General features: G+C 36.9%; 1 protein-coding gene across 4 annotated transcripts in view; it reads left to right on the forward strand.

Annotated features, from left to right (window-relative positions):
* Positions 1 to 24,780, forward strand: part of LOC133519599 (glutamate receptor-interacting protein 1) — a 629,013-nt gene extending 604,233 nt beyond the window's left edge. For 3 of the 4 annotated variants that reach the window (XM_061853622.1, XM_061853623.1, XM_061853625.1), the window contains 13 exons: positions 1,182 to 1,474; positions 6,532 to 6,701; positions 13,417 to 13,518; positions 15,653 to 15,809; positions 16,843 to 17,069; positions 18,871 to 19,016; positions 19,429 to 19,783; positions 19,863 to 20,018; positions 20,099 to 20,227; positions 20,301 to 20,828; positions 21,148 to 21,347; positions 22,154 to 22,261; positions 23,242 to 24,780. In XM_061853622.1, coding sequence (XP_061709606.1) covers positions 1,182 to 1,474; positions 6,532 to 6,701; positions 13,417 to 13,518; positions 15,653 to 15,809; positions 16,843 to 17,069; positions 18,871 to 19,016; positions 19,429 to 19,783; positions 19,863 to 20,018; positions 20,099 to 20,227; positions 20,301 to 20,828; positions 21,148 to 21,347; positions 22,154 to 22,261; positions 23,242 to 23,313 — 2,643 coding nt within the window. In that variant the 3' untranslated portion in view covers positions 23,314 to 24,780. The remainder of the gene's footprint in view (positions 1 to 1,181; positions 1,475 to 6,531; positions 6,702 to 13,416; positions 13,519 to 15,652; positions 15,810 to 16,842; positions 17,070 to 18,870; positions 19,017 to 19,428; positions 19,784 to 19,862; positions 20,019 to 20,098; positions 20,228 to 20,300; positions 20,829 to 21,147; positions 21,348 to 22,153; positions 22,262 to 23,241) is intronic. The other variant, XM_061853624.1, reaches the window with a different exon arrangement.
* The last annotated feature ends 1,699 nt before the right edge of the window (positions 24,781 to 26,479 follow it).

The following is a 26,479-nucleotide window of genomic DNA, read 5'->3' on the forward strand; positions in this document are numbered from 1 at the left end:
AACATTCAAATACGCGGACACTTCCAACAGCCTAACAAATGCGATATCGCTACGTCAAACCTCGATTGTATTTGGCGTTTTGGGATTTGATAGAATCGAGCGCTATTGGCCTAGCGATAAGAGCGTGCGAATTTGGGACAACGCAAGGAAGATGAAGATGGGGTTTAATAAATTCTAGAATTGACTTGTCAAAGATAGAAATATCTAGCTTAGGGCTCTGACTAAACCACGTACGTATACGATATACCTTGAGATTAAACATCTGAGAGAACCACTTATTCTAGACTTGAACATAACATATTAACACATTTTCAAAAAAAGGTTAAAAACTCTCACGTTATATTCAACATTCAAATAATATCGCTCTTAAACAAATTACATACCATATTGATTTTAAAAACTTCAATTCAATGATACCTCACATAATATATATATATTTATTGTACGTGCTATTTTGTAATTTTTTTAAAATAAATATTATAGGACATTATTACACAAATTGACTAAGTCCCACAGTAAGCTCAATAAGGCTTGTGTTGAGGGTACTTAGGCAACGATATATATATAATATATAAATATTTATAAATACTTAAATACATAGAAAACACCCATGACTCAGGAACAAATATCCATGCTCATCACACAAATAAATGCCCTTACCAGGATTTGAACCCGGGACCATCAGCTTCGTAGGCAGGGTCACTACCCACTAGGCCAAACCGGTCGTTAAAATGTTGTTTTGTAGGTATAGAAACAAAATAAATCTACAAGTATTTATAAACAAAGCAATAGACACTGAATCCACCTAATAGTTTTTTTTTTTTATAATAGAGGCAAATGAGCCGACGGATTACCTGATAGTAAGCGATTACCGCCGCCCATGGACACCTGCAACACCAGAGGGAAGTTTAGAATCAAATAAAAAATATCGCATGTCAAGGCATCAAAAACAACTCGGATTTCGTGGCACGCAGCCTGTTAAACAATAGTACACTGATGAGATATTTATATACATGAGCCTAGTGTTCTACTACTGAGCAAAGGCCACTCTCCTCCCTTTCCGCGTATCCCGGTCTAGATTCATCTTAGCAGAGGTGTCGAGGTTAGACGCTACCTCCATTTTGTGGGACCCAATTGGTTGCTGTAATCGAATATACTAAAATATTTATTTTTGTCCACAGATCTCCCTTACCAACAAGACCCTCTCAGAGGTCCATCAGATCCTCCAAAACTGCCCTCAAATGACCAGCCTGACTATAGAATACGACGTTTCTATCATGGAATCCGTGAAGCTTGCTACTGGACCTCTTCTGATAGAGATAGAGAGACCGTGCAATGAGGATTTGGGGTTATTCCTAGCCAACCATAGGTACTCTGACGACGTGTACAGTTCAGGATCCGACACGTATCAGAGGGTCGGGAGCTGCAATGCTGTCTATATTGACAGTATATTGCCGGCCAGTATAAGTGACAGGTAAGTTTATGTTTTTCTATATATCGTTAATAAATGACACTCCTCTTCTTCTTCCTCGCGTTGTCCCGGCATTTTGCCACGGCTCAAGGGAGCCTGGGGTCCGCTTGACAACTAATCCCAAGATTTGGCGTAGGCACTAGTTTTTACGAAAGCGACTGCCATCTGACCTCCCAACCCAGAGGGTAAACTAAGCCTTGTTGGGATTAGTCCGGTTTCCTCACGATGTTTTCCTTCACCGAAAAGCGACTGGTAAATATCAAATAATATTTCGTACATAAGTTCCGAAAAACTCATCGTCAATAAATGACACTAACACCAAAAAAAAATGCGAGTAGGTTGTATTAGAAACATAGCCGCAATGGTTTGCTTGAAACTTGTCGTGGATAGCCATTACGAAGGCCGAAGGTCAAGCTCCGCGTACGGCCGACGGCCCGGCGGCGCACTTACACGCCAGGCCGAAGGCCGAGCTGCGAAGGGTTAGTGCTTAAACACAGAATAATAGTTTAGTGTCCAAATGCGAGGGCCCAGCGAATGTTTTAAATTTTAATACACATCGAGGGCAAATTTAAGATATGCGATTTGTAAATTACTTAGAATTAGTTTCTCGAAGAAAGAAGCATTAAGAAAAAAAATGTAGGTAATATAGGGTCCTTAAGGAATTATGATACCTATTACGAAGTTTTACAAAGAATAAAAAAGTCCATAAGTGAATTTTCAGAGTATAAAAAATTACTACTACGGTTTTCTTATTGTGTGATCGGTTATCTAACATGCCAATTCGAAAGTACACTAACATCAGAATGATATTTGAAGGATTGTATTGATGTGCATCTCGCCCTCGCCAATACATGTACGGACAAGTACGAGTGAAATGCATGAGAACTGTTACATCAGTTAGATGTCCTTATAATGTGAGTGTACATTCGAATTGGCCTGTGAGTTTATAAAAAAAAATATATAACTCATATCTGGTAGTATTCAGCAGAACCTGCTACCAGGAGGTGAATTCGAACTTACATTCCGATATCAAAAATATGTAATTTTGTTATTTTTTGCGCGTCCATCTCGCTCGTACTTGTTGTTACATGTAATGGGACGAGCGGAGTGCACGGGCGAAGAATAACAACATTATCATTATATAAGTTCTAATTGGCTTCCAGCACTGTGTTTAAATGTCCCATTTTCCACTTACGTAGACAAATTGTATGTAGATAACATAGTGTTCGTCCAAATTGACTCATCGGTAGATAGGGGTCATCCATTAATTACATTATAGGTTTAGAAGAAGGAAGGGAGGGTCAAGATCAATCATGTGTCATGATCAATGTGACCTGTTGTGACAAGGAGTAGGGGGAGTCACGAACTTTGTTACGTTACTTCATCAGTACTTAACCGAAAGTTTTTTAATTATATTTGCTGTACAGTTAAATAACAAGTTTTTGGAACGACAATCGCTTTTATTAGTTTAATTTTCTTACCTTATCAGTTTTGCGTTATAAAATCACTAATATTTCTTTCATCAATATTTTGATAAAATATTAATAATACCTAATTCAATTTGCCGATTTAGTTGAAAATTGAAATAAATTACCAAAAATGTGACGTCACGCCAAGAGTGCCAAATGTGACCAATTGTAACAAATTCAAGTGACGTAATTAATGAATAACCCCTTACGTAGTTGTATATACTCAACTTGGAAGCTTGATATAGCTTGTTAAAACAATGGCTTAATTAAGTTAAAGCTTACTTTGTCTATAAGTTTTCGCAAAGTTGCATAATCTAATTAAATTACTTACTGATGAGTATGTAAGTTTGTAGTTACGTTGACATGACATTCTAGAGGATTGTTAACGATCGCCACACCATGCAACCTGGAATTTTTCACTAAACTTAAATCGACCGGGATATAAACCGTGATTACCTTTTATATGGTTTTTGAGCACCCGATATTTCAACGCAGTTACATGCATCTTGTTCACGGGTAACTAGGGTTTATATTATATCCCGGTCAGTTCAAGTCTAGTGAAACTAACCGTGAATCATTCAAAACTGTTTACGGAATTTTTCTTACATTATTTATTGTATATGAACCATAGCTATGCCCCTTCGTTAGAACTTCAAACAAACAAACAAAGAAAACGATAATCCGGTTGAAAGGTCTAACCTTCCGGATGAAAGTTTCATAATAATAGTAGGTAAACGTAGTTTAACGAGTTTTATATAACTTATTAAAACACCTTGATTAAATTTTGCAAAGATGCAGGAAGAATAATCGCTTAATACGTTTTCACATAAAATTTTATGCCCTGACTCGCTTAAGCGCCTTCTTCTTTGTGATTCTTACAAAATTGAATTGCAAAAAAAAAATATAACCAAAGGGTTCCCATGACTGAGTGAAATAAAACTTAATTGGGAGCGAATGCAATAAAATACAATACCAAATTGATTCATTAATAGTCGGGGACAATCTTACACAAATCGATCTAGCTACTTTTGACGACCGGTCTGGTCTAGTGGGTATTGACCCTGTCTATGAAGCCGATGGTCTTGGGTTCAAATCCTGGTAAGGGTATTTATTTTTGTGATGAGCACGGATATTTGTTCCTGAGTCATGGGTGTTTTCTATGTATTTAAGTATTTATAAATATGTATATATTATATATATCGTTGTCTAAGTACCCTCAACACAAGCCTTATTGAGCTTACTGTGGGATTTAGTCAATTTGTGTAAGAATGACCTATTATATTTATTTATTATTTATTTAGCAAGCTTGTACTATGGGTGAGGTGGCTGGATGGTGACGATATACATACATTAACAATATACATAGGTATATAACTCAGAAACAAGAAGTCTTTTTATAATACGATTGTCATTTTGACTAGACCTCAGGAATCCACTCCAAATTGAGATCGATATAACTAATAAAATCAATCCAATTTCACAAATTAAGCTTATTGATAACATCTCATTATTTAGAGGACCAATTGTTCGTCTCAATCAGCTTAATTGTAATTATTGCTACGGGGCAACTATTCAGTGTACAGAATGGCACCTCAAATCGATTAAAATCATGAATTCCGATGCTATTCGTATTTCGGAGAAGACCACTACCACGCCGAGACCACGGGGACAATATTAATTGGCCCCATGATTACATTTTTGCTCCTATTTCAAACCCATCCTGTATACTTCCGATCACGGTTTAACAAGCTATATCGGCTTGAAGAAAAGCTTCTTTGCAAGTGCTATTAATCAGGAGCCAAATCCTTTTATAACAAACTTTCTTCATTGCTTCCGGACAGTCTTACAAATCTTTTTAATGTAATATTGAGTTGTTTTACACTTTAAGTTCTTTTTAGCACTTATTCAAGTTGATTTATTTGAACGTTTGAAGATGTTCTTATAACATAGATCCGGTTATATATGTGATTTAATTATGTGATCAAAACGCCAAAGTTTTAAATGTAGTGTGTGTCTTATAGCGCATATTAGAGCGCATAGAGAATCATAAACACGGAACTGCGCTCCAGAACTCGAGTTGTAGATGTAGGTGTCAAGACCGCTAAGCTTAAGTGAGACCCTGAAATATGGGCTAAAATGGTTACCGAGTGGGACCCAAGGAACACCATGGATGGTGCTGGCCGGGGTGCGGGCAGGCAGAAAAGGAGACGGCGGGATGAGTTGGACGCATTTTATCCGGATTGGCGGGAAATTACAAAAGACAGGATTGAGTGGAGGAAACGAGGCGAGGCCTTTGCTCAGTACTGCGACACTAAATTAGGCTCATCGTCATCATTTTAGCCTCCAGTCGCCCACTGCTGAGCATAGGTCCCTCTTCGTGTACACTATTTATAGGTTTAGGTTTAAAGAATCTTTTTTTTTTTACTCATAAGAATATTACAATTCACTTACATGAGTAAAACATACTTAAGTATACTAATAATTAATTACTTATCCTCGTCCTGGGCTAGTCTCATCCAGAAGTGTCCCACGATGTTTCGAATGTCGTCCCCCCAACGAGCCAACGGACGCCAGGCGCCCCTTTCATCCGAAAGCAGCCACTAATTCGTCTACATTTTGGTCCACCTGCCATCATTCTGCCTGGTACCATGTCCCGCCCAAATTAGGCTTACAAAAAAAATGTTCTTGTAATCGAATTTAAACTGCCTTGGGACTTACTAAAATTAAAATAATTATGCGATTTCGCTCAAGTATTTTAGTCACTCGCGCTGCATGTTTCGGAGAGCCTATATTCAAGCACCATTAGTGCATGATCAAGTAACGTTCACGATGGATGGAAAGACGAAAAAACACGTGAGTGAAACCGTAAAACGATCTTAATGTTCTTATTGTGTTTCATTCACTAAATTGTATGCTAGTACTGAATTATTCTTCTTCCTGCCCTTGTCCAACGTTACGTAGGGTCGGCACAACATATTTTTCGCTTCCATTCTCCTCTATTTTTCGTAACCTCGTCACTCATTTCTTTCTCATATCTCTTTCGCACAATCCATCCATCGTCTTTTGTGTCTACCATCCGCTCTCCGTCCAGCAACATTCATCCCTAATATTCTTTTGCCTATATGTCATAAGTCTCTCCTCATGACGTGCCCATACCACGTCTGAAAACATCGACACGTTCGAAGTGCCAAAAATATGTATACTCGATCTTATGGCCCATATATTAGGGTAGTGTATACATATTTTTGGCACTTTGTCCGTACCGATATTTTCAGACGTGACCGTACTGCATTGTAATGATGATACATACTACGAAAAGTCAAGTGACGATTGGCGTTTTCTAACGACGAATGTCATCGAAATTAAACTTTTTGAGACATTTTAAAACATTTAGGTACATAATACGGTTGCACTCACTCCTCCGGTGGGTTCCAAACATGTCGCCAGTAGCGACAAATAATTCTAATGATTGTAACCGTGGTTTCTATCTAAATATTTTAACGATTGTCATCTTTGCTATTTAGGCCCCCATTTCAACTTAGGCTCAAGAATTAATCTTACCAGCCATTTTATTTTATTAATTTTTTCCAGATGTGGTGCCCTTCATCCCGGAGACCAGATCCTCGCCTTTGATGACCACGTCATCGACGGCAACAACTACACAGCAGAGGAGGTCATGTGTTATCTTGAAAATTGTGAACATGGAGTGACCAGGCTACATGTGGCACCCAGGCATATAGCTCTTGGCGGGTACACTAGAGGTAAGTACAGATAATGATGACGAACTTAATCATTACCAAACTGAAGAAAGACTCCAGAATGTAGAACTTCCCTAAGATTCACAAAACTACTCTCTTGATATGGTTCCTGACGATCTTGGTCACATCATAGGCACCAGTTGTTCATGTAATACAATTTCCTTAACTATCTTGAGAATTGCAAGCATTTGAGAATGGCGTCACTAGGCTACATGTGGCTCCCAGGCATATAGCTCATGGCTCTCCATGGGCAGGTATAGGGTAGGTGTGTACCTACGGGTACACTAGAGATAAGTACAGAGAACGATGACCAACATATCACCAAACTGAAGAAAAACTGCTAGTCAAAGGACTTTCCTAAGTTTCGCTACAAAGATTGCCACAAAGAACTCTTTGAGAGTTTTGCCTATATTTATATTCCGTCGCTTACCTACATAGTTTATATACCTACTTACTTAAGCTATTCCAAACCGGACCTAAGCCAAATTTGTATTTGGCCATATCAACTTTTTTAAAGGTTTGGATCCCGGCAAATAATATAATCTGTATGCAACATTGTTACCGCAGATATCCAGACTGCAATGTCTTCAACTTTTAAAGTTTTGACTGATAATAAACTACATAAGGTTTCCCTTGCGCTATGACATGGGGTTTTGCAAGAAGCAGGTATTTAGGGTTCTTAAAGGTTGGCAACGCATAAGTGGCTTCTCCGATGTTGCTTATGTCCATGGGCGGCGATGACTGCTTCCCATCAGGCAGCTCGTCTGCTTGTTTGCTCCCTATTACATAAAACATACATATATGCACTTCTACACCATTTTAACCAGCAAAGTTGCTGTTACTCACCATCAGGCGATTCGTATCTCTTCTTCTGCCACGCGTTGTTCCGGCATTTTGCAATCCCGAGAGTTGACGTAGGCACTAGTTTTTACGAAAGCGACTGCCATCTGACCATTCAACTTAGAGGGTAAACCTATAGGCCTTATTGGGATTAGTTCGGTTTCCTCACGATGTTTTCCCTCATCGAAAAGCGACTGGTGAATATCAAATGATATTTCGTACATGAGTTCCGACAAACTCATTGGTATGAGCCGGGGTTTGAACCCGCGACCTCCGTATTGCAAGTCGCACGCTCTTACCGCTAGGCCACCAGCGCTTCATCAGGTGATTCGCATATCATAAAAAAAGTAATTTATCATTAGTGTCAAGTTTATTTTTAACTCCGTTTATTAAAAGTCCATTCTCGTTAGTTCAAGAAGTTACTTTCTTGAAACTCCCGGTCTAAGTTTTCGCCAGAGGCGATTTCTTTAGCAGTATGTAATGAATTGGTCTGCCCGGGGTTTGTTACAAATCGTCTTCCCGACTTTTAAGTCGGAAGTTATTTTTCAAAAGTCGCTTTAAATGGAAATAAGTCCAGTGGGATTACTGACGGTCCTATTTGACTTATACAGAGTGAAATTAATCACCATTCATACTCTACATAGTAACTTTATAGGTTATACTGAACAACTTTTACTATGGGACCAATGCGGAAATCGGGAAAAAAATGGCTGTTTCATACATTCCGGCTGCAATGATGCCACTGATTTCTATGGGATAGCCATTTTTTTTTTGCGATTTCGGCATTGAGCCAGTAATGAAAGTTGTTCAGTATGACCTATAAAGTCACTGCGCGGAGTATGAACGGTGGTTAAAATTTCATCCTGTATTATTTACGTCTTGTTTTACGATAGATTTAATGTTTGGCCTTTCTAACGGGTAACAATAGGTATCCTACTGATGGATGATAAACTGGAGTTACATTGATGTTTGAGAAATGAGTCGATTTTTGAACGTAAACTTAAGAATGTTTTGATGTGGTTGGCAACTTCAACCCACTAGGCTAGACCGGTCGTCAATGTTTGTGGTGATCCTTGGTGCCTAAGTCCAACAGTGGACGCTTTCCGGCTGTTAGGATGATGATGTTAAAAGTGACTATTAGCGCAAGCGATCAAAGTTACTAAATTATTAGTCTCTGGCCGGCACGCGTTATAAACATCAAAACTTGAGTCTTTTGACTTATATGGCCCAAGTTGCCGTTCATACGCTCTTACTTATTATCGTGTTGGTGCAAATTATGAGCGGCAGCGAGTATATTCAATAAATAGTTTTTATTGAGAGACCTGTCGGTTGAGACTTATGAAAAAAAAAAACATATTAAATGATCGATACAAGAACTTGCGTAGTGTAACATAAATTAAAACAGAATTAATATCATATATATATCAAATATATATCAAATAATATACATGATAGGAAACAAGGAACTGTTTACAATATTAGAGTATCTAATCTAACTGTAATATGTGGAACATTGTTTTAGGGTTACAGAGTTTACAAGACATATATTTCTGTAGGTAATCGTTTAATCATCAACATTATCTTGATTTGATATTCCTTGACTGGAGTGAGAGTAAGACGCTTTGAGATATTAAATCAAAATGATATTTCTAATGCATGCCAGAAAGGACTTTTTGTTGTGATTGAAACGAAATGAAATAGGAGAGAAGAAAATTGGAGTGCAAATGTCAGAATTACAATTTTTTCATGACATTTTTAATTATTGTGTCTGCACCGCATAAAGTTCATGTTCTTTGTGATTATATCCATCGGCATCCATAAAACATGAAGCATAAGTATGTCGATACTTGAAGACATTTTACTCATAAAATGCAACGCATTACTAAACGACTCAAGCTTGAGACTTGCACCACACATCTGTTTTCAAGTTAGACGCTTCAGAGCAGTTTCGCCCGGGGCCCGCTAAGAATTAACTCTATAATCATTATAACCCTCAAACTGTGAACATACAGCTATTGGCAAAATGTTACCCGTGCATACTCAGCCTTATTATGTAGAGGGTAAGCTCTATATTCCTATGAAGGTGTGGAGTGAGATTAATATTGAGCTGTGTTCGTTTTATCTGAAGCAAAATCTCATGTATATTCATATTTCATATATAGATAAGTTGAATCGCGTCACACATTTCATGAGTAAGGTCAAAGTGGAAAAGTTCGACTTTATTTACAGATTAATTGGTTGTAGTTGTGTTTCTACATTACATAAATAGGTAAAAACGGCTTTCTCTGAACCAAAGGTTTCCTTTGGCAGAATTAATCTTTGTGGTATTAATTAGGTTTGGCCGTATTGGAAATTTACACACTAGTTAGAGCAGTTAAAGAAAATTCTAATATCGATTATCGTTTTTCGCGTTAGGTCCTCTGATATCAAAAAATTGGCGGTGACATAATCGGACAGACAGACGGACATGACGAATCTATAAGGGTTCCGTTTTTTGCCATTTGGCTACGGAACCCTAAAAATGAGGGCACGGGAAAATCGGGACCGGTTTCCGGCGATATATAAATAATTTATACAACAAATCTTAACCGCAAATTGGGTTTAAATCTCCATAAATATTGGGTGCAGAAAGGATAATTTTCTGGTCTTTTTATGACCCTGGAATATTTTAGACAAACTTTAGTCTGATATCTATCTTTAAAAAAACTTCAATTCTAACTCCGAATCATTAAAACCATTAAAAGCTACCATACCATACCATACCACCATACCACCATACCATAGAGAAATAACTAAGCGTAGAATGCTCACTCCACTGAGGTGTGCCAATAAAGAGTATTCTATCTATCTATCCATTGTACATGGATTTCCTTACTTGTAGCGCCTGTGAACGGGTTCTAGCAGGCGTTCTACATGACATTACAGCTCTCAAAAAGGCCTCTACGTGTTGTATCTATATACCCTAAAAGGATCTTGACCAACTGCGCGAGTGGAGCGTAAAAAATAGACTATCCTTTAATGTCTCTAAATGTGCGGTTATAAGTTTTAGCAAGGCACGAAATCCACTTAACTACACATATATTTTGGGTTCAGACGCAATAGTTCGTGTTAGCTCCATCCGCGATCTCGGTGTCATTCTAGACTCTCGTCTCAATTTCCATGAGCACCTGAATGCATTGACCCGTAATTGTTACAAGAGGTTGGGATTTGTCATTCGAAATGCCAGGGATTTTACTGACTCAAGAACAATAAAACTGCTCTACAATGCCTTAGTGAGGAGTAAGCTTGAGACGGCCTCTGTCGTTTGGTGTCCCTACGAGACAACATATGTCTTACAACTGGAAAAAGTACAGAAAGTGTTCTTGCGCTTCCTATACAAAAAAATGTACGGGTATTACCCATTCCTTTATCCTACCAAGTTTTTGTTGGGAATGATGGGATTTAACTCCCTAGAGGTAAGACGCAGCTCAGCACTTCTCACTACAATCTGTAATATCTTACGCGGTGACTCTGACTGTGTCGAGTTAACAACACAAGTAGTGCGTCTGTTTGTCCCAACACCTTCTAGATTTGAGTTTCGGCCTCGTAATCGCTGTCTTTTATCTGTGCCGGGTTCCCGAACTGTGTCGCGCAGGAACGCTCCTTTTGTTCGAGCTTTACGCAGCTTGAATTCACTCCTCGCATCAGCGCCTGAATGTGATGTGTTTGCAAGTAGATGGATGTCAGTGCGTGATGAATGTCTGAGGTTCAGCGAGATGATGGATATTCGTCCCTCCTCTGTGTTATAAGTGTCACCTGTATTCTAAGTAGTATTTTGATGTTTCATGTCAACTCTTTCCAATTATACATGTCTAGATTGTCTAGGTTCAATATGTAATTTCACAGTGCTTTAGTTTTAACTGTTATACTGTGTTAATTAAAATGAATAAAAAAAAAATAATAATAATAAGGGCGACACCGCGGACCCCTATTGGCGACACCGCGGACCCCTATTGGCGACACCGCGGACCCCTATTCCAGAGGGCCCTTTTATTAGGCCCTCGCCTCTGCGCTTGCCTTCACCGGCCGGCCAGAGTGGAGTCGCAAGAGCGGGACCTATGCTCCAGGTTGGAAGTGTAAAATGTCATAACGCCGGCGGCCTGCTGAACGGATTACCGGGATCTGGCTTCCGCAGACTCACCTCTCGACAACCTCACAGCCGCTCGAAAGTGTTGCCCTATTGTCGCACTGTGCGTGCGGCCGTTGTGGGGCCCACTCAATGAGTTGGCGAGTCACCGCCTGTCTTACACAATTCCGAGACTGATTGTCACGGCAGGTGTCCGCTAGTCTCCTCCCATAGCCTATTAACCAGTCCATCCAACTTTCAAATCAATAGCCTTATGACCTTAGATCCCATCGCAGCACAAAAGTGCTGCACTGCAATAGTCTTTGCACCTGGCGGGGACCATCTCCGGATGTATCATATTGTGCGCTCGGAGATGGTATCTGCGACGTGTATCCCTTGCTTGTAGATTAATTTGTCTTAAAGGGCCTCTGCGCTGTTGGCTTCGGCCCCACGTATGCCTCCCAAAGGTCCGGGACCCCATGGTCCCGAGATATGGTAAGACAGAATAATAATAAAATAATACCCACGCAAGCCTCAAAGACCGGGATTTATAGGCCCGTGAAATCCAAGGTGTTACGTGTAATAAGTTGTATTGAACGTATGGTTAAACTTAGGATTAATACGGTTTTACTAAGGTCGCTTAACACTTATTGAAAATGGGGTTTTATCTATGTTTGGAGTAAACACTCAAAGCTTTTTATTCTAAAGATTTCTTATAGCTATATCTTCAACTTCAACATTTATTCAGCAAATAGGCCACAAGGGCACTTTTACACGTCAACATGGAATTTACATACAAACAAAAACAAGCACATCAACAATTAAGTATAAAATACAATAAATAAAAAAACTAAAATAATAATAATAAAAAACAAACAGATACAAAAAAAATCTTAAATTATTTAGAGGTGTAAATATCGCTAAATGTCAGAACTAAATTACTTTTATTAAATTATCCTTAGAGATGTATAGAGCCTCTAAGAGTCAAAATTCCATAACATTCATTCGGAAGTCTTATCTATGCTGAAGGTAACCAAGATTTTTATATATAATATAAACTTGGCTGAAAGTTTTATTCCGTGGGTAGGTATATTATATTTAAAGGATACCGTAAAAATAAGCATTTATCGGGTTTATATGTTTTCAAACAATATAAGGAAATATTATAAAAAAATCTTTAATTAAGGACTCGTGGCTACCACCAGTTTGGCATTGACATAAACGCTATTGAGAACGTAACTTACTTTCTATGCATCTCACTCGTACTCGTATATAAAAGTGCGAGCGAGATGTATAAAAAGTAAATTACGTTGGCAAAAAGTAATTGACATTGTCAGTGACTCATGGTACGGGTACTGGTGATTTTGATATTGTTAAGTTATTTTAGTTAAGCTGTTTTAAGTTTCACGCTAGCGAGCCCCAGTTTAAGATGATTACAATTGTATTAAGTAAAAAAAAATTCACCATGTAGACTTACTAGAGTTCCATCCTACAACTTTTTTATTTGCGTTTGTTGAGTTTCCTTGAATGAATGTATTTTTTCCTCGGTATTTTGGAGTTTCTGTGTAAATTTTAGAATTTGAAAAGTTTAACTCGGCGCTTAATAATGGATTTTTATTAGTTTTACCCCTAGGCTAAAATGTATTAACTTTTAAAAGAAAAGTTGAATGTTGAAACTTGGACATTTTCGGTTCCTTTTATTGAAAAAGGCGGATAATTTGCTCGAAGAAAATATTTTACCGTAGAAAAGTATTATTCTATTTTTTGTTTCAGAAAATTCTCTATCTGGAACTTCGACATTGAATGCCAAGAAACATCGCCAAAGGAACTACAGACAAAGCTCCATGCCTAAACTAGGTTTACAAGATGATTACGGTAAGTACGGGCGGGCAGTGTACTAAGTGCACATTGCATAAAACGTTGAACCTGCTGTTTGGACGCAAGCGGCGCACGGTGTCAAGGCCATTCATGGGTACATTGCGTTCGACCAAATTTATGAACGGCCTTGATTTGCAGCTCGCCGCATCGCGCGCCGCTTGCGTCCAGTTCGCTGCCTACGCAATTCGCACAACGTCAAGAGATTGCATATACTCGATAAAATTCGATTAATACCGCCTTGACTGGGTGGCCGAGGGTTTGAGGGTATGCTGCGAATGCAGAAGCCGCTGGTTCGTTTCCAGCCCCAGGGCCCATGACCTGGATGGAGGCCTTGGCCACTTTTTCTTTCATTTATTTCAGTTTAAAATTTATATTTTTTTTTTTCATGTACAGCCTTTATTACTTATTATAATTTATATTAATAATTTGATTTGTTTCCTACTAACGACCCAATTCAAACAATGCTTATTAGATGTCACAGCGATACGATATTGATCTGTCGGTGTCCAAAGTGACATTTATTCATCTAAAAACGCCCCTTTTGACATTGACAGATCGGTATCATATCGCTATGACATCGTATAAGCATTGTTCCAATTTGGTCGTATAACGTTCCTACTGAAAAAGCACATAAAAAAGTGTGAAAAATTGCATTATAAAAAAAGAACATTGAAACAGGCGCTTTCAAAATCAACAGACGCTAAATAAACATAAAAAAAAATATCAAAATGACAGATGAATGCCTAATACGTTAGATTCACATTTTGAAAGAGTTCCATCGTCTCAAAAATGACTAACCGTCAAGAATTGGGTTTTCGAACCACACCATCACAAGTAACAACAGCAGCAATAAAAATAAAATATAATTACTTTTCCAAACCATTTATTGTGAAAAATGAAACCATACATTTTCCCCGCTCTTCCACAAACAACAATAGTTATTAATTAATTTTATTACCACATAAATACGGGGTTGGGGAAGATCCCACAATTCACGTCAGCTGGTACTAATAAACTTTGCAATATGAGCCCTTTGTGATTACTTTGTATCGCTTACATTTATTACTTTCTTACTCAGACCATAGACAAAAAAGTAGTGCTCACTCTTTAAATGGCTAATCTGAAATGTGGTAAAAGTTAATAACAATAATCGACTTAATAATAACATGTTATAAGTTCCCTTATTAAGAATTTAGCGAGCTTTAAAATGTCACTTATGGTTTTTAGCGTGATAGGGCAAGTATGTTATTTTTAATATTTTACTTATCTATTTTCCTATTAAAATTGCAACCAATCTTACTAGGATTTTAGCCCTTCGGCCGCGTACGCAACCAGAGCTTCGTAACCAGATGCGATCGAAAACTATTTCTGCCTTGTACGAAACCGGTTGCGATCAAAAACTAATTTCGTCTTACCCGTAACCAGTTACGATCGAACACTTCTCGTTCTTATACGAAACCAATGTCTGGGCCATCTAGCTATAGGTTTTTTTTTTCAAATATTTTGTCATGATACTCATGATAATTTCTTATCCTGAATGTCAGTGCTCCATGTCTCTTAAGCCAGTGTCTTTTAAGGAACAAGGTTACATTGTATTTGCCAACAAAGTATTTGAATATTATCAACTGGTACAATTTTTGTGTTCTGATTTTTGACTAGATATATAACGCGTACAGTACTTATACTGTATAACAAGGTGTATAAATATAATCTTAGCTGACTTTATCAACAGTCGAAAGGTTTCGTACAACAAAGAAAAGTGTTCGATCGTAACTGATAACTAGTAAGACGGAATTAGTTTTTGATCGCAACCGGTTTCGTACAAGGCAGAAATAGTTTTCGATCGCATCTGGTTACGAAGCTCTGGTTGCGTACGCGGCCGAAGGGGATTTTAGATTTATATTTGACTCTAATTATCAATTTAGGCCGTTGATACGAAACTCAAGTTGAAAACCGTATATCGACAATCACCAATGGTAACCAACGAAATGTATCAGAATGACAGATGAAACGAAAAGTTACGTGATAACTTCCATACATTATTTAAGTATATTTGCGGACGTTTATCACTTTTGGCTAACCCACTTTTCGCACATTGTTCCTATACCTAAATAAGCATTTTCTTCAACAGACAGCCAACAGAACTACATGAGCATGGGCGTCTGCCGAACAGACTCCCTGAATATCCAACTAGAGGTTCCACCAGGACACAGCAGCGGTTTAGCCGTCCATGAAGAGAACTGCGCACTCCTCATATCACATGTCGCCGCGCAGTCACCCGCTTACAGGTATCTCCCGAAATATGTCATTTGACTCTTGATAGTGAGTGATTTGATCGTAAGTGGTCATGATCATTTTGGCATTAGAGGGGGGGAGACTCTCTGAACATACAACTAGAGGTTTCACCAGGAAACAGCTAGCAGCGGTCTACCAGTCCATGAGGAGAACTGCGCGCTCCCCATATCACACGTAGCCGCGCAGTCGCCCGCCCACAGGTTTGTCTAATGTTCCATACTGTTTTAGAAAGAGCAACATTCAGCTAGAGGTGACACCCAGACAGCAACAGCGGTTTAGCCGTCCATGAGAAAAAACTGCGCGCTCCTCATACAACATGTAGCCGCGCAATCGCCCGCTAAGAAGTATATATGTCTCATATTTCATGATTCATTAGGAACAGAAGGAGACAGACACTTTTAACATTCAACTATAGGTTCCACCAGAACACAGCAGCGATTCCGTTCATGAGGAGAACTGAGCGCTCCTTATATCGCATGTCGCCGCGCAGTCGCCGCCCGCTTACAAGTTTGTCTATGTTCCATACTATTTTAGAACGAGACCGAATCTTTGAACATTAGACCAACACCAAGATACATCACCGGTCTAGCCGTCCATGAGAATAACTGCGCGCTCCTCACATCACATGTAGCCGCGCAATTGTTCGCTAGGATATATATATGTCTCACATTTCATGCTTCATTAGGGTTAAATAGGATGAAAAGAAAAAGAGATAGACACTAAATATTCAACTAGAGGTTCCATCAGGACACAGCAGCAGTCTAGCTGTCCATGAGGGGAACTGCGCGCTCTTCATATCGCATGTATCCGCGTGGTCTTTTTTACGCATAAGAGACGTTATAAATGTGGTCCCTGCAAAAATTTTCAACGCATTCTTTGCCATACAATTGAAGCCATTTTAAAAACGTAATTGAAACCAAATCAAATGTAAAATAAATGCTCTGCTCTTAGGTATGTTAATGTTTAGAATTACTTTGAATTTAATTATCCAAATTTTGCAGAAAACTTTGTTGTATTTCATTTTAGATCCGGCTGCCTCCAAATACGAGATCGAGTGATGTCGATCAACGGCCACGAGAACTTAACCCTAGACATTGCCAACGAGATCCTACAACGACGGAACGATTCGCACAACCCAAAGTACCTAACTTTGAACGTCGAGTTTAGTATGCCGAACACTATTGAGGCATCTAGTGGGGTATTCAATGTGAAGTTGGCGAAGACGACGGCGGGACTCGGTGTTACTATTACTGGTAAGATTTAGTTTGATGCTTAACCTTTTCGACGCCATGTCAAACACAAAAACTTTCACTCGGACACCACGTCAACGAACTGTCAAAACTGAAATTAAGCTTTATATACATGCACGTAGGTCCATGTTGCTGTGTGGTCTTTGACGGATTATTCCGTCGTTGGCGTTGAACCTCCGGTTCGGATATATACGTCGTTGCCTTCGAAAAGGTTAATTTCGCACAAACAATTACAAACAATGTCGAAAAGTGATTTGGTGAAATGTATGAATATACGCATTTTCGTGTTCGACCCCATGATAAAAGTGATTCACTATAGCCTACAAATTTATCTGTCAGAGTTAAGTATGGTCAATTATTCAAGTATTCAAGTAGTTTATTTGCTTTCATATTGTACATAAGTTCTTATGAAATAAAAGTTTCAAACATGAGCCCTGTAAGAGCATGGCAATTCTTATAAGAAACTTAAGTTAACTTAAACTAATGGTTTTCTTTTTACACTAGGTTACAACTGTAACAAGCTTATTATAAAAAAAATACATTTTATAGTTTGTTTGGTCAGACGTAACTAAATCACTTAAGAGTTATTTTTATCTCAATTTGATCTCATTTTGATATCACAATCACTGCATCTCGTTTGTACTTACTTAATGATTATAATATAAATAAAATGGGTACATATATAGTAAACAATGAACCACCAAAAATCTTTTTTTTTGTCAGTCCTTATTTTATATTTACCTGACATTGATTTTGTGTTGTTTATTTCTTGTTAAAAGTGATCCATTTTCATTTTTCTAGTGTATAGGTATAATCTGTAATTCTCCCTAAATGTCACAAAAACACTCCCCCGCAAGAAATCACTCAGTATTAGAGCTAAATATCATCAGTCTTGTTTCCGATCTGTCAATAACAGTGACATGTACATTTTCTTTCATTACTCGAAGAGGAAAGTATTTTCCAAATTAAATGTGACATTGAGTTTGATTTTGGTTTGTAAAAATACTTGGCGGTTTAACGTTATACGAACGTTAGACGACCGGTCTGGCCTAGTGGGTAATGACCCTGCCTGTGAAGCCGATGGTCCTGGGTTCAAATCCCGGTAAGGGTATTTATTTGTGTGACGAACACAGATATTTGTTCATGAGTCATGGGTGTTTTCTATGTATAAGTATGTATTTATCTATATACGTGTGTATATCCTTGCCTACCATTACAACAGCAAAAAAAGACGATTAAGTATAGAAATAAAGTTGGCGGCGAGCGTTATTCAGATTTTCAAATTTAGTTATGATTTTGATGTTGATGTAGTCGTGTTAAGGTTGTATCATAATAATAACAAATGAAGTTGAGAAGACATTCGGCGTTCTGATAAATATTAGTTAACTATTACCTCTCGCGTCGAATGTTGGTACCTATGACAATTCTATCAAATTTCTTTAGTTTGAGCTTAACTTAAAATGAACATTTAAAAAAAATATCTAAGTAATGAGCTAACAGTTCCAAAATATTACTACGTTCATGGTATAAGGTATACTTAACTCATTCATTGTTATATTCGACAACAGGGGTTTATCGATGTGAAGCGAAAATAGTTCGTAAAGGTGTAACTACAATTCTGTGGTGGTGTCAACTACATTGTCATTTTAGTCCTTAACAGTTTTATTATTAGTGTTATTACTAACCTTTTTAGGCCTTTGTAAAATTTTGTATATTTCTAGTAAACACAAATGTTGAAGTGGCAGATAGTCATTTTCAATAGCAGTTATAGACGTTTATGAATAAATATGTATGATGTTTTCAGGTTGCAAACAGAAGCTGTTAAGCAACGAAGAGCCAATGGTTATATCAGACATAAAACCGGGCTCCGTGGCGCACCGCAGTGGGGCCTTAGCGCCCGGAGACCAACTGTTGGCGATCAATGGACAGCCTCTGCACAACCTGTCTTTAGTAAGTAGTTTTACGGCTGGTTATATCAGATATCAATCTGGGCTCTGTGGCGCACCGCAGTATTGCCTTAGCACCCGGAGATCAACTGTTGGCGATCAACGGATAGCCTCTGCACAACTCGTCATTAGTGAGTAGTTTTACTGCTAGAATTACAATGGATACGTAGCTGCTTCAATAAATTTCCTCGGCAATTCAGAGTGGTAACGCTGCTGTGTCATGAGGATAGTTGAGCAAGATAAAGGCTTTATAAGTCTGTTAGACAAAGATATAGACAAAGCCTGTGTTTTGGATGGTGATTATTTATTTATTTATATTATAATCATGTTTGTTTTGTATATTCAAATAAAATGCTCATTATATGTACTTGTACTTGTTATTCATTAATATTAGTAAAATTATGACCATTTTTTAGGACACTGCGTTCAACATTCTTCAAAATTCTCCAGACGATATAATTACTCTCAAAATAAGAAAGCGAGACCTTACAGAAGATTGGTCTAATATTCATAGGCACAACGCAAAACTAGCTTTACAGAGCTTCAGTAATATAGAAATTAAAGCAGTAGTACACAACGGTGATGATTCAGGGCACCACACTGATAGTCCTAATAACAGTGCGAAAGAAAGTGAAAGAAGTCACGGTAGTAATGAAAATACAGCAGTTTTTACTGTTGAGTTAATCAAACAAGAAAATGGACCTCTTGGTTTGACTATTGCTGGAAGCGAAGATATAACTCAGCCAATATTACTCAGCGGACTTGTTGAAGGTAAGAAAATAATTAATAAAGCTTCAAACAATAAGTATCAAAAAAATGAATTGTTTTTTATTGAGATTTCTGCTTTAAGGTGGTGTGGCAGAAAAATGTGGAAAACTAGCAATAGGTGATGAACTACTAACAATAAATGGAGAGAGTGTTTTAAATAAGCCCCTTTCAGAAGCCATTAAATTGTTACAACAGAGTGGCCAGAGAGTGCAATTACAGCTGTGTAGAAAAATGACCGGTAAGTTACTTTTTTAAGAAATGGGTTTTGGATAATATAATTAGAATGAATTACATAAAACCATGAAATTTGTTACTCAGGTTCGGTAGAGAGTGCAGAATCCAGTGCAAGGGATTCCAGCCACTCAACCTCTAGTCCTGGTCTATCCAATGACAGCGCTGTTGAATCCTGGGATCAAAACACGCCTGTCAGATCTAGCGCTAGTTGTGGTAAGAGAATAATTTGAAAATAAAATAAAAATATGATATGATTATAATAGATGTTCTTAACATTGTAATACAGTTTATATTGTAGGTAACTCCGAGGTCATAGAATACGCTGTACCTGACAAAAATAGACTCACCGAAAAGCAACCATATTCACCCACCGATGAAGATAAGTTGATGGCATCAAATTATAACTCTGTTGCACCATTCGGAGTAAATGATCTGCCTCTTCCGAATTATTCACTAAACAATTCTCTGAAGACCTTTCATTATGAAAACACTTGCATAATCCCAGAAAATACGTTGAAAAACAAACAACATATAACTAGAGAGGATGATGTACAACAAATAGAAATACTTACTACTAATATGAAGGATTGTCAGTTGCATAATATGGAAAAGGCTTCTTGCAAATGTGACTATGTACAAATGGCCCCATATGGCATTGTATCGCCTAAAAGCAGAAGGCCTAACTGGGATAATGATTACTTAAATAATGGAATTTATACAGTAACGACTCCACAAAAATCACCTTTGAAACCAAATGTACCTGGAACGAGTTTTCAATTTTCTACGAGTCCCGTTTATGAGAATGATGTGCCGAGTAAGTTTAATTTTATCTATTATCGTGTTGATTTCATTTGAAACCTGACTTTAACACTTCCATAAATAATATATAAAATATAATCATCGAGCAAAGAAACATTTTTATATAAATAAAACGGAATAGATAATGGAGAATACGTGTTAGGACAAATATTCAGCAGACATTGGGGACGCATTAATGCATACTAAAAACATCCCTCTTTCACCATAAAATCACCAAAAATTTTGTGTAATTAAACATTGATGGATTTGAATATAACTGCATCACAGATTCACAGACTACCTTTGCAATCATCTCAAATTATTTGTTTCTTCAGGTCTCTACAGTAGCGATACCCTTTCTCCCGCCAAAGGCTCCATCCACCACGTCATTCTGTACAAAGACGCCATTTACGACGACTACGGGTTTTCCGTGTCCGATGGATTGTACGAGAGGGGTGTTTACATCAATCGGATAAGGAAGGGAGGTCCGGCTGACATTGTTGGACTGTTGAGGCCTTTTGATAGGATTTTGCAGGTCAGTAAAGTTCAACCAAGATTCTTGTGAGACTTGTTGTAATTATGAAAGTGTAAGAATAAGAATAAGTTAAAATGGATGTCAGAGTAAATAAAAGCAAACCCTGCTGCTATATAAACAAGCAAGTGAAAGAGAATTAATAGTCAATATATTACCTTAAATTCACAATACAGCTTGATAACACTAAGTTAGCTGTATAAAAAGCATATTTTTTTGTTCACTTGTATAAATTACAATGTGCAGATCCCTAGAATGTTCATTGTTTTACTTTGATTACAATTTATTAATTTGGACCAACTGTTTAATTAATTGTTATTAAGATTGTTCAAGGAAATATATATTTGTAAGAGAAAATTCTAACCTGGACCTGGTCACATGGACATGTAAAAAATACGCGCCTTACCATTTATGTATAAAAATAATAATAAAACGCCTGATAGAATGCTACATGCAAAGTTTCATAATTTTGTTATCACTACCATTAATTCTTTTACGTGTGCCCACCAACGGAGCGGCAGCTTACGTTCACGAGAGTTTATCATACATAGTCGTTAACCACTATACGAGTAATCACCCGGGAGGCGATTGGTCATGGAAATCTGTTCCTGGCTCGCAGTCTATAGACAGTTTTGTGGAATGCCCCCATGTCAAATGCTGAGACGTTATTAGATCCTATAATCGGGCATCCTTAAATTTACTTCTTTCTCCTTTATTCCTTTCATTGTTTTCATTTTGTCACTTTCTCTTTTCTTTTTCACTGTTTTCTAGTATCTTTCAATATATAACTGGAACCATCTTCTTCTTAGGTAAATGGAACCAGGACGGTGGACTATGACTGCTGCCTCACAGTACCACTTATCGCAGCGGCAGGCGACCGGCTTGAGATCGTTGTACAACGACTTGCTTCCTCGCGAGTAAGTTTTATTTATTTTATTGGTATTCACGAAAACAACAGCCGTAAATATAACTGAATACATGTATGCTTACATAAAAGAAGGCCAATGACAGTCAACGATTAAATTGCATTGTGTAACAAATTAAAATAACAAAAAAATAACAAACAACGAAAATATGCAATACTACACACAAATGTAGTTTAATGTACTTTTAGTACAAGACCATAAAATTGGCATTAGTTACAAGTCAGACACCAAAAAAAATTCACAAATTATATCCAAATAAATACCTTAACATAGTGAAGAATTCTAACTGAAGTTTTATTAACAAAACCTATAACTAAGTAATTGCATTTCCCTCGTACCCATCAATCAACACATAGTTTGATTTATTGTCAACTGATTAGTGAATACCAGTCATTTGGACCTATTATCATAAGAAAGTCACAATTGATGCCTAAAAATTAGCATGAAGGTGCCAAACAATTTCCTTGTTTTAGGGAAGTTTGGTTATTCAATTATGATTTGAAAATATTGAATGAATAATATCGGAGTACTTATTTTTTGTTTTCACTATGTCTTATTCTTTCTCTAAATTAACTGTAAAATGTATATATAAGTGAGAAAAGGCGAATCTCAACTCGTATTTCACTGTTTTTAAAACATCACCACTTATTTCAAATTCCTTACTTTCCGCAATTGTATCAGAAATAACTTTTATCAGTATTACGTTTAACTTTTTGTGTACTTGTATCAGTACCCCTAGTGTAAATTTTATCGATATCATAACGTGACGAACGCGTTTGCGTTAAGTCTCATTTTGTATAGGATTTTGAGTTTCTAAAACGTCCCGCTTGGCGCGCTCTTTCTAAATCCAATACAAAATGAGACTAAACGCAAACGCGTACGTCACGTTTCAAAATCGAATTTATTTACACTAGGGGTACAGAATAGAATTACGTTTAACGTTTTTCAAATAATTGATTTTATTGTTGCAGGACCTAAAACTCCAGAGGTTGGATGGAAGTTCAAGTCCAAGTGACAGTAACATAGTGACTAAGACCATTTAGTGCATAACTCGGCTGTAGTGAACTTACACCAAAGGCCTTGACAAAGATAATTTTAAAGACAATCGTAATACAGTGTTTAGTTATAATATATGTAGTGTATATTAAAAAAAATAGAACAAACTTATTAATATTGGTATAAGTACCAGCAAATAGAAACACGAAGTGTGTGAAGACAGAAAGAAAATTAACGAATAGAAAAACATCAGGGTTTTAACTGATTATAAAATACTTAATGTAGTTAAAATTAAACATATAATTTTTAAGATTGTAGATAGATGGTGATGCAATCACCGCTTTGTCGATTTAGTGAAATATGAATAGATAGGAATGTGTGTTGGTATGTTGATGTGTAAAATTGTTTTTTAATCCCGTATGTGCCTACATCATTTTTTGTACGAGGATCATGCAAAAAACTCGCTGTTTAACCCAGATCCTGCTAAAGCTGTAGATTTATGAATATATTGTATATTATTTTAGGTACTTCAAATTCTAATCTGAAAAAAGAACAGCATTTTTACGAACATGTGAATTAAGTCTTGATATGACAAATTTTAGGTTAAACGTTTTTCAAGCGCCAGTTTTTTTCAAGCGAATCTTGCCAAATGCAAGCCATCATGCAAAATATTGCCCAAACGGAGCTCATTCGATTTAGGCCTCATGTTTTTTTTATAAAATTAGATAGATATATAGATAAATTACATTAGGCCGATCGCGCCGCCGGTTTCCGAGCAGCACGATCAAAATGTATAGACTTGAATGAATCTGTATTGGACGACAGTGGCGGCCGCTTGCCGCTCCGTCCGCCGCCCCGCTTGCTGCGCCGCGCGTCGCGTGCGTCCAGTCCGTGGCCTCTCTAACAAAAACAGATGTTTGGGCAGATGTAGTAATGGATGAATTAATTGATGTGATTAACGTGTAGAATAAGGTCAGGATCCTATCCGATGGCCCAAGTAAATTTAAACAAACATTAATCTTTGAAGTCATAATATACTGTGCACTGACTACATTTATGAGGAATAGATATTTCCTTACAAAAAGACCTGATTCGATTGCTCTTATTGCTAACAATCTGTTCATACGATACAGAGAAGACTTGCGATGGTATTAAATATAAAATATCATAAATAAAATAAGCCAATCGAGAAAGGTAACCCGTCACCTGTTTGCTTGGAAAATATATTATGTTATAGCCAATGTTTTGCAAAAAAAAATTGAAATCTGATAAGTTATAATTTAAACAAAAGCGGCCAAGTGCGAGTCGGACTCGCGCATGAAGGGTTCCGTACCATTTAAGACGTATTAAAAAAAATCTACTTGCTAGATCTTGTTCAACATTTTACCCCTTTGGACACACATTTTACCACTTTGGAACTGTCTCTCGCGCAAACTATTCAGTTTAGAAAAAAATGATGTTAGGAACCTAAATATCATTTTTGAAGACCTATCCATAGATACCCCACACGTATGGGTTTGATGAAAAAAATTTTTTTTTAATTTATTGACGTATTAAAAAAAAACTATTCACTAGATCTCGTTCAAACCAATTTTCGGTGGAAGTTTGCATGGTAATGTATATCATATATTTTTTTTAAATTTTTCATTCTGTTATTTTAGAAGTTACAGGGGGGGGGACACACATTTTTTCACTTTGGAAGTGTCTCTCGCGCAAACTATTCAGTTTAGAAAAAATTATATTAGAAACCTAAATATCATTTTTGAAGACCTATCCATAGATACCCCACACGTATGGGTTTGATGAAAAAATTTTTTTTATTTTATTTTTATGACGTATTAAAAAAAAAATACTTACTAGATCTCGTTCGAACCAATTTTCGGTGGAAGTTTGCATGGCAATGTATATCATATATTTTTTTTAGATTTTTCATTCTGTTATTTTAGAAGTTACAGGGGGGGGGACACACATTTTTTCACTTTGGAAGTGTCTCTCGCGCAAACTATTCAGTTTAGAAAAAAATAATATTAGAAACCTAAATATCATTTTTGAAGACCTATCCATAGATACCCCACACGTATGGGTTTGATGAAAAAAATTTTTTTTTTTAATTTTTATGACGTATTAAAAAAAAACTACTTACTAGATCTCGTTCGAACCAATTTTCGGTGGAAGTTTGCATGGCAATGTATATCATATATTTTTTTTAGATTTTTCATTCTGTTATTTTAGAAGTTACGGGGGGGGGGACACACTTTTTACCACTTTGGAAGTGTCTCTCGCGCAAACTTTTCAGTTTAGAAAAAAATGATATTAGAAACCTCAATATCATTTTTAAAGACCTATCCATAGATACCCCACACGTATGAGTTTGATGAAAAAAGATTTTTTGAGTTTCAGTTCTAAGTATGGGGAACCCCCAAAATTTATTGTTTTTTTTCTATTTTTGTGTGAACATCATAATGCGGTTCATAGAATACATCTACTTACCAAGTTTGAACAGTATAGCTTTTATAGTTTCGGAAAAAAGTGGCTGTGACAGAATCGGACAGACAGACGGACATGACGAATCTATAAGGGTTCCGTTTTTTGCTATTTGGCTACGGAACCCTAAAAAGAAACGACTAATGGTAAATATACGATTAAACTTTTTTATTCTTGAGTAGGTAAATGTGTGAACAATAATTCTGTTGCAATTGTATTCTATTAAAAATCATTATATTTTGAACAGAAATGAATGCATTAAATTAAAACAAGTTTTCCAGTTATTCAACAAAATCTACACTCTATTTTCGTTCAAACCATAATTTTAAAGTCTTTTTATACGTTTAAAACTGACGCAAACAATTTACAGAAACAACATATGGGCGAGATTTATTAAATCGAAATACCGGCAATATTTCCAAATAAAAGTCACCAAGAATTATCTGCGTATTTTATTTCAGTTGGAACGATTCCAAAAATTACTTGCTGATATGCAGAGCCATATTTTATTTCAAGTTATTTTGAACAACATTGTTTTAAAGTAGAGATCGTATCGCAAAGTAAATCTGAAAAGTTTTCAATGTTGTTATGAGGAAAGAGGACGGCCGCTTTTCCATACAAATGTAGTCCCCATTTTCCTCTATGGATATTGACATTATGGAAAATATTTTTACATACTCTGATGTATATGAAACATAACTATGACTACATTTGACTTTTATAGATTTT

This window comes from Cydia pomonella, chromosome 7 (genome assembly GCF_033807575.1).
Source record: "Cydia pomonella isolate Wapato2018A chromosome 7, ilCydPomo1, whole genome shotgun sequence".
NCBI lineage: Eukaryota > Metazoa > Arthropoda > Insecta > Lepidoptera > Tortricidae > Cydia > Cydia pomonella.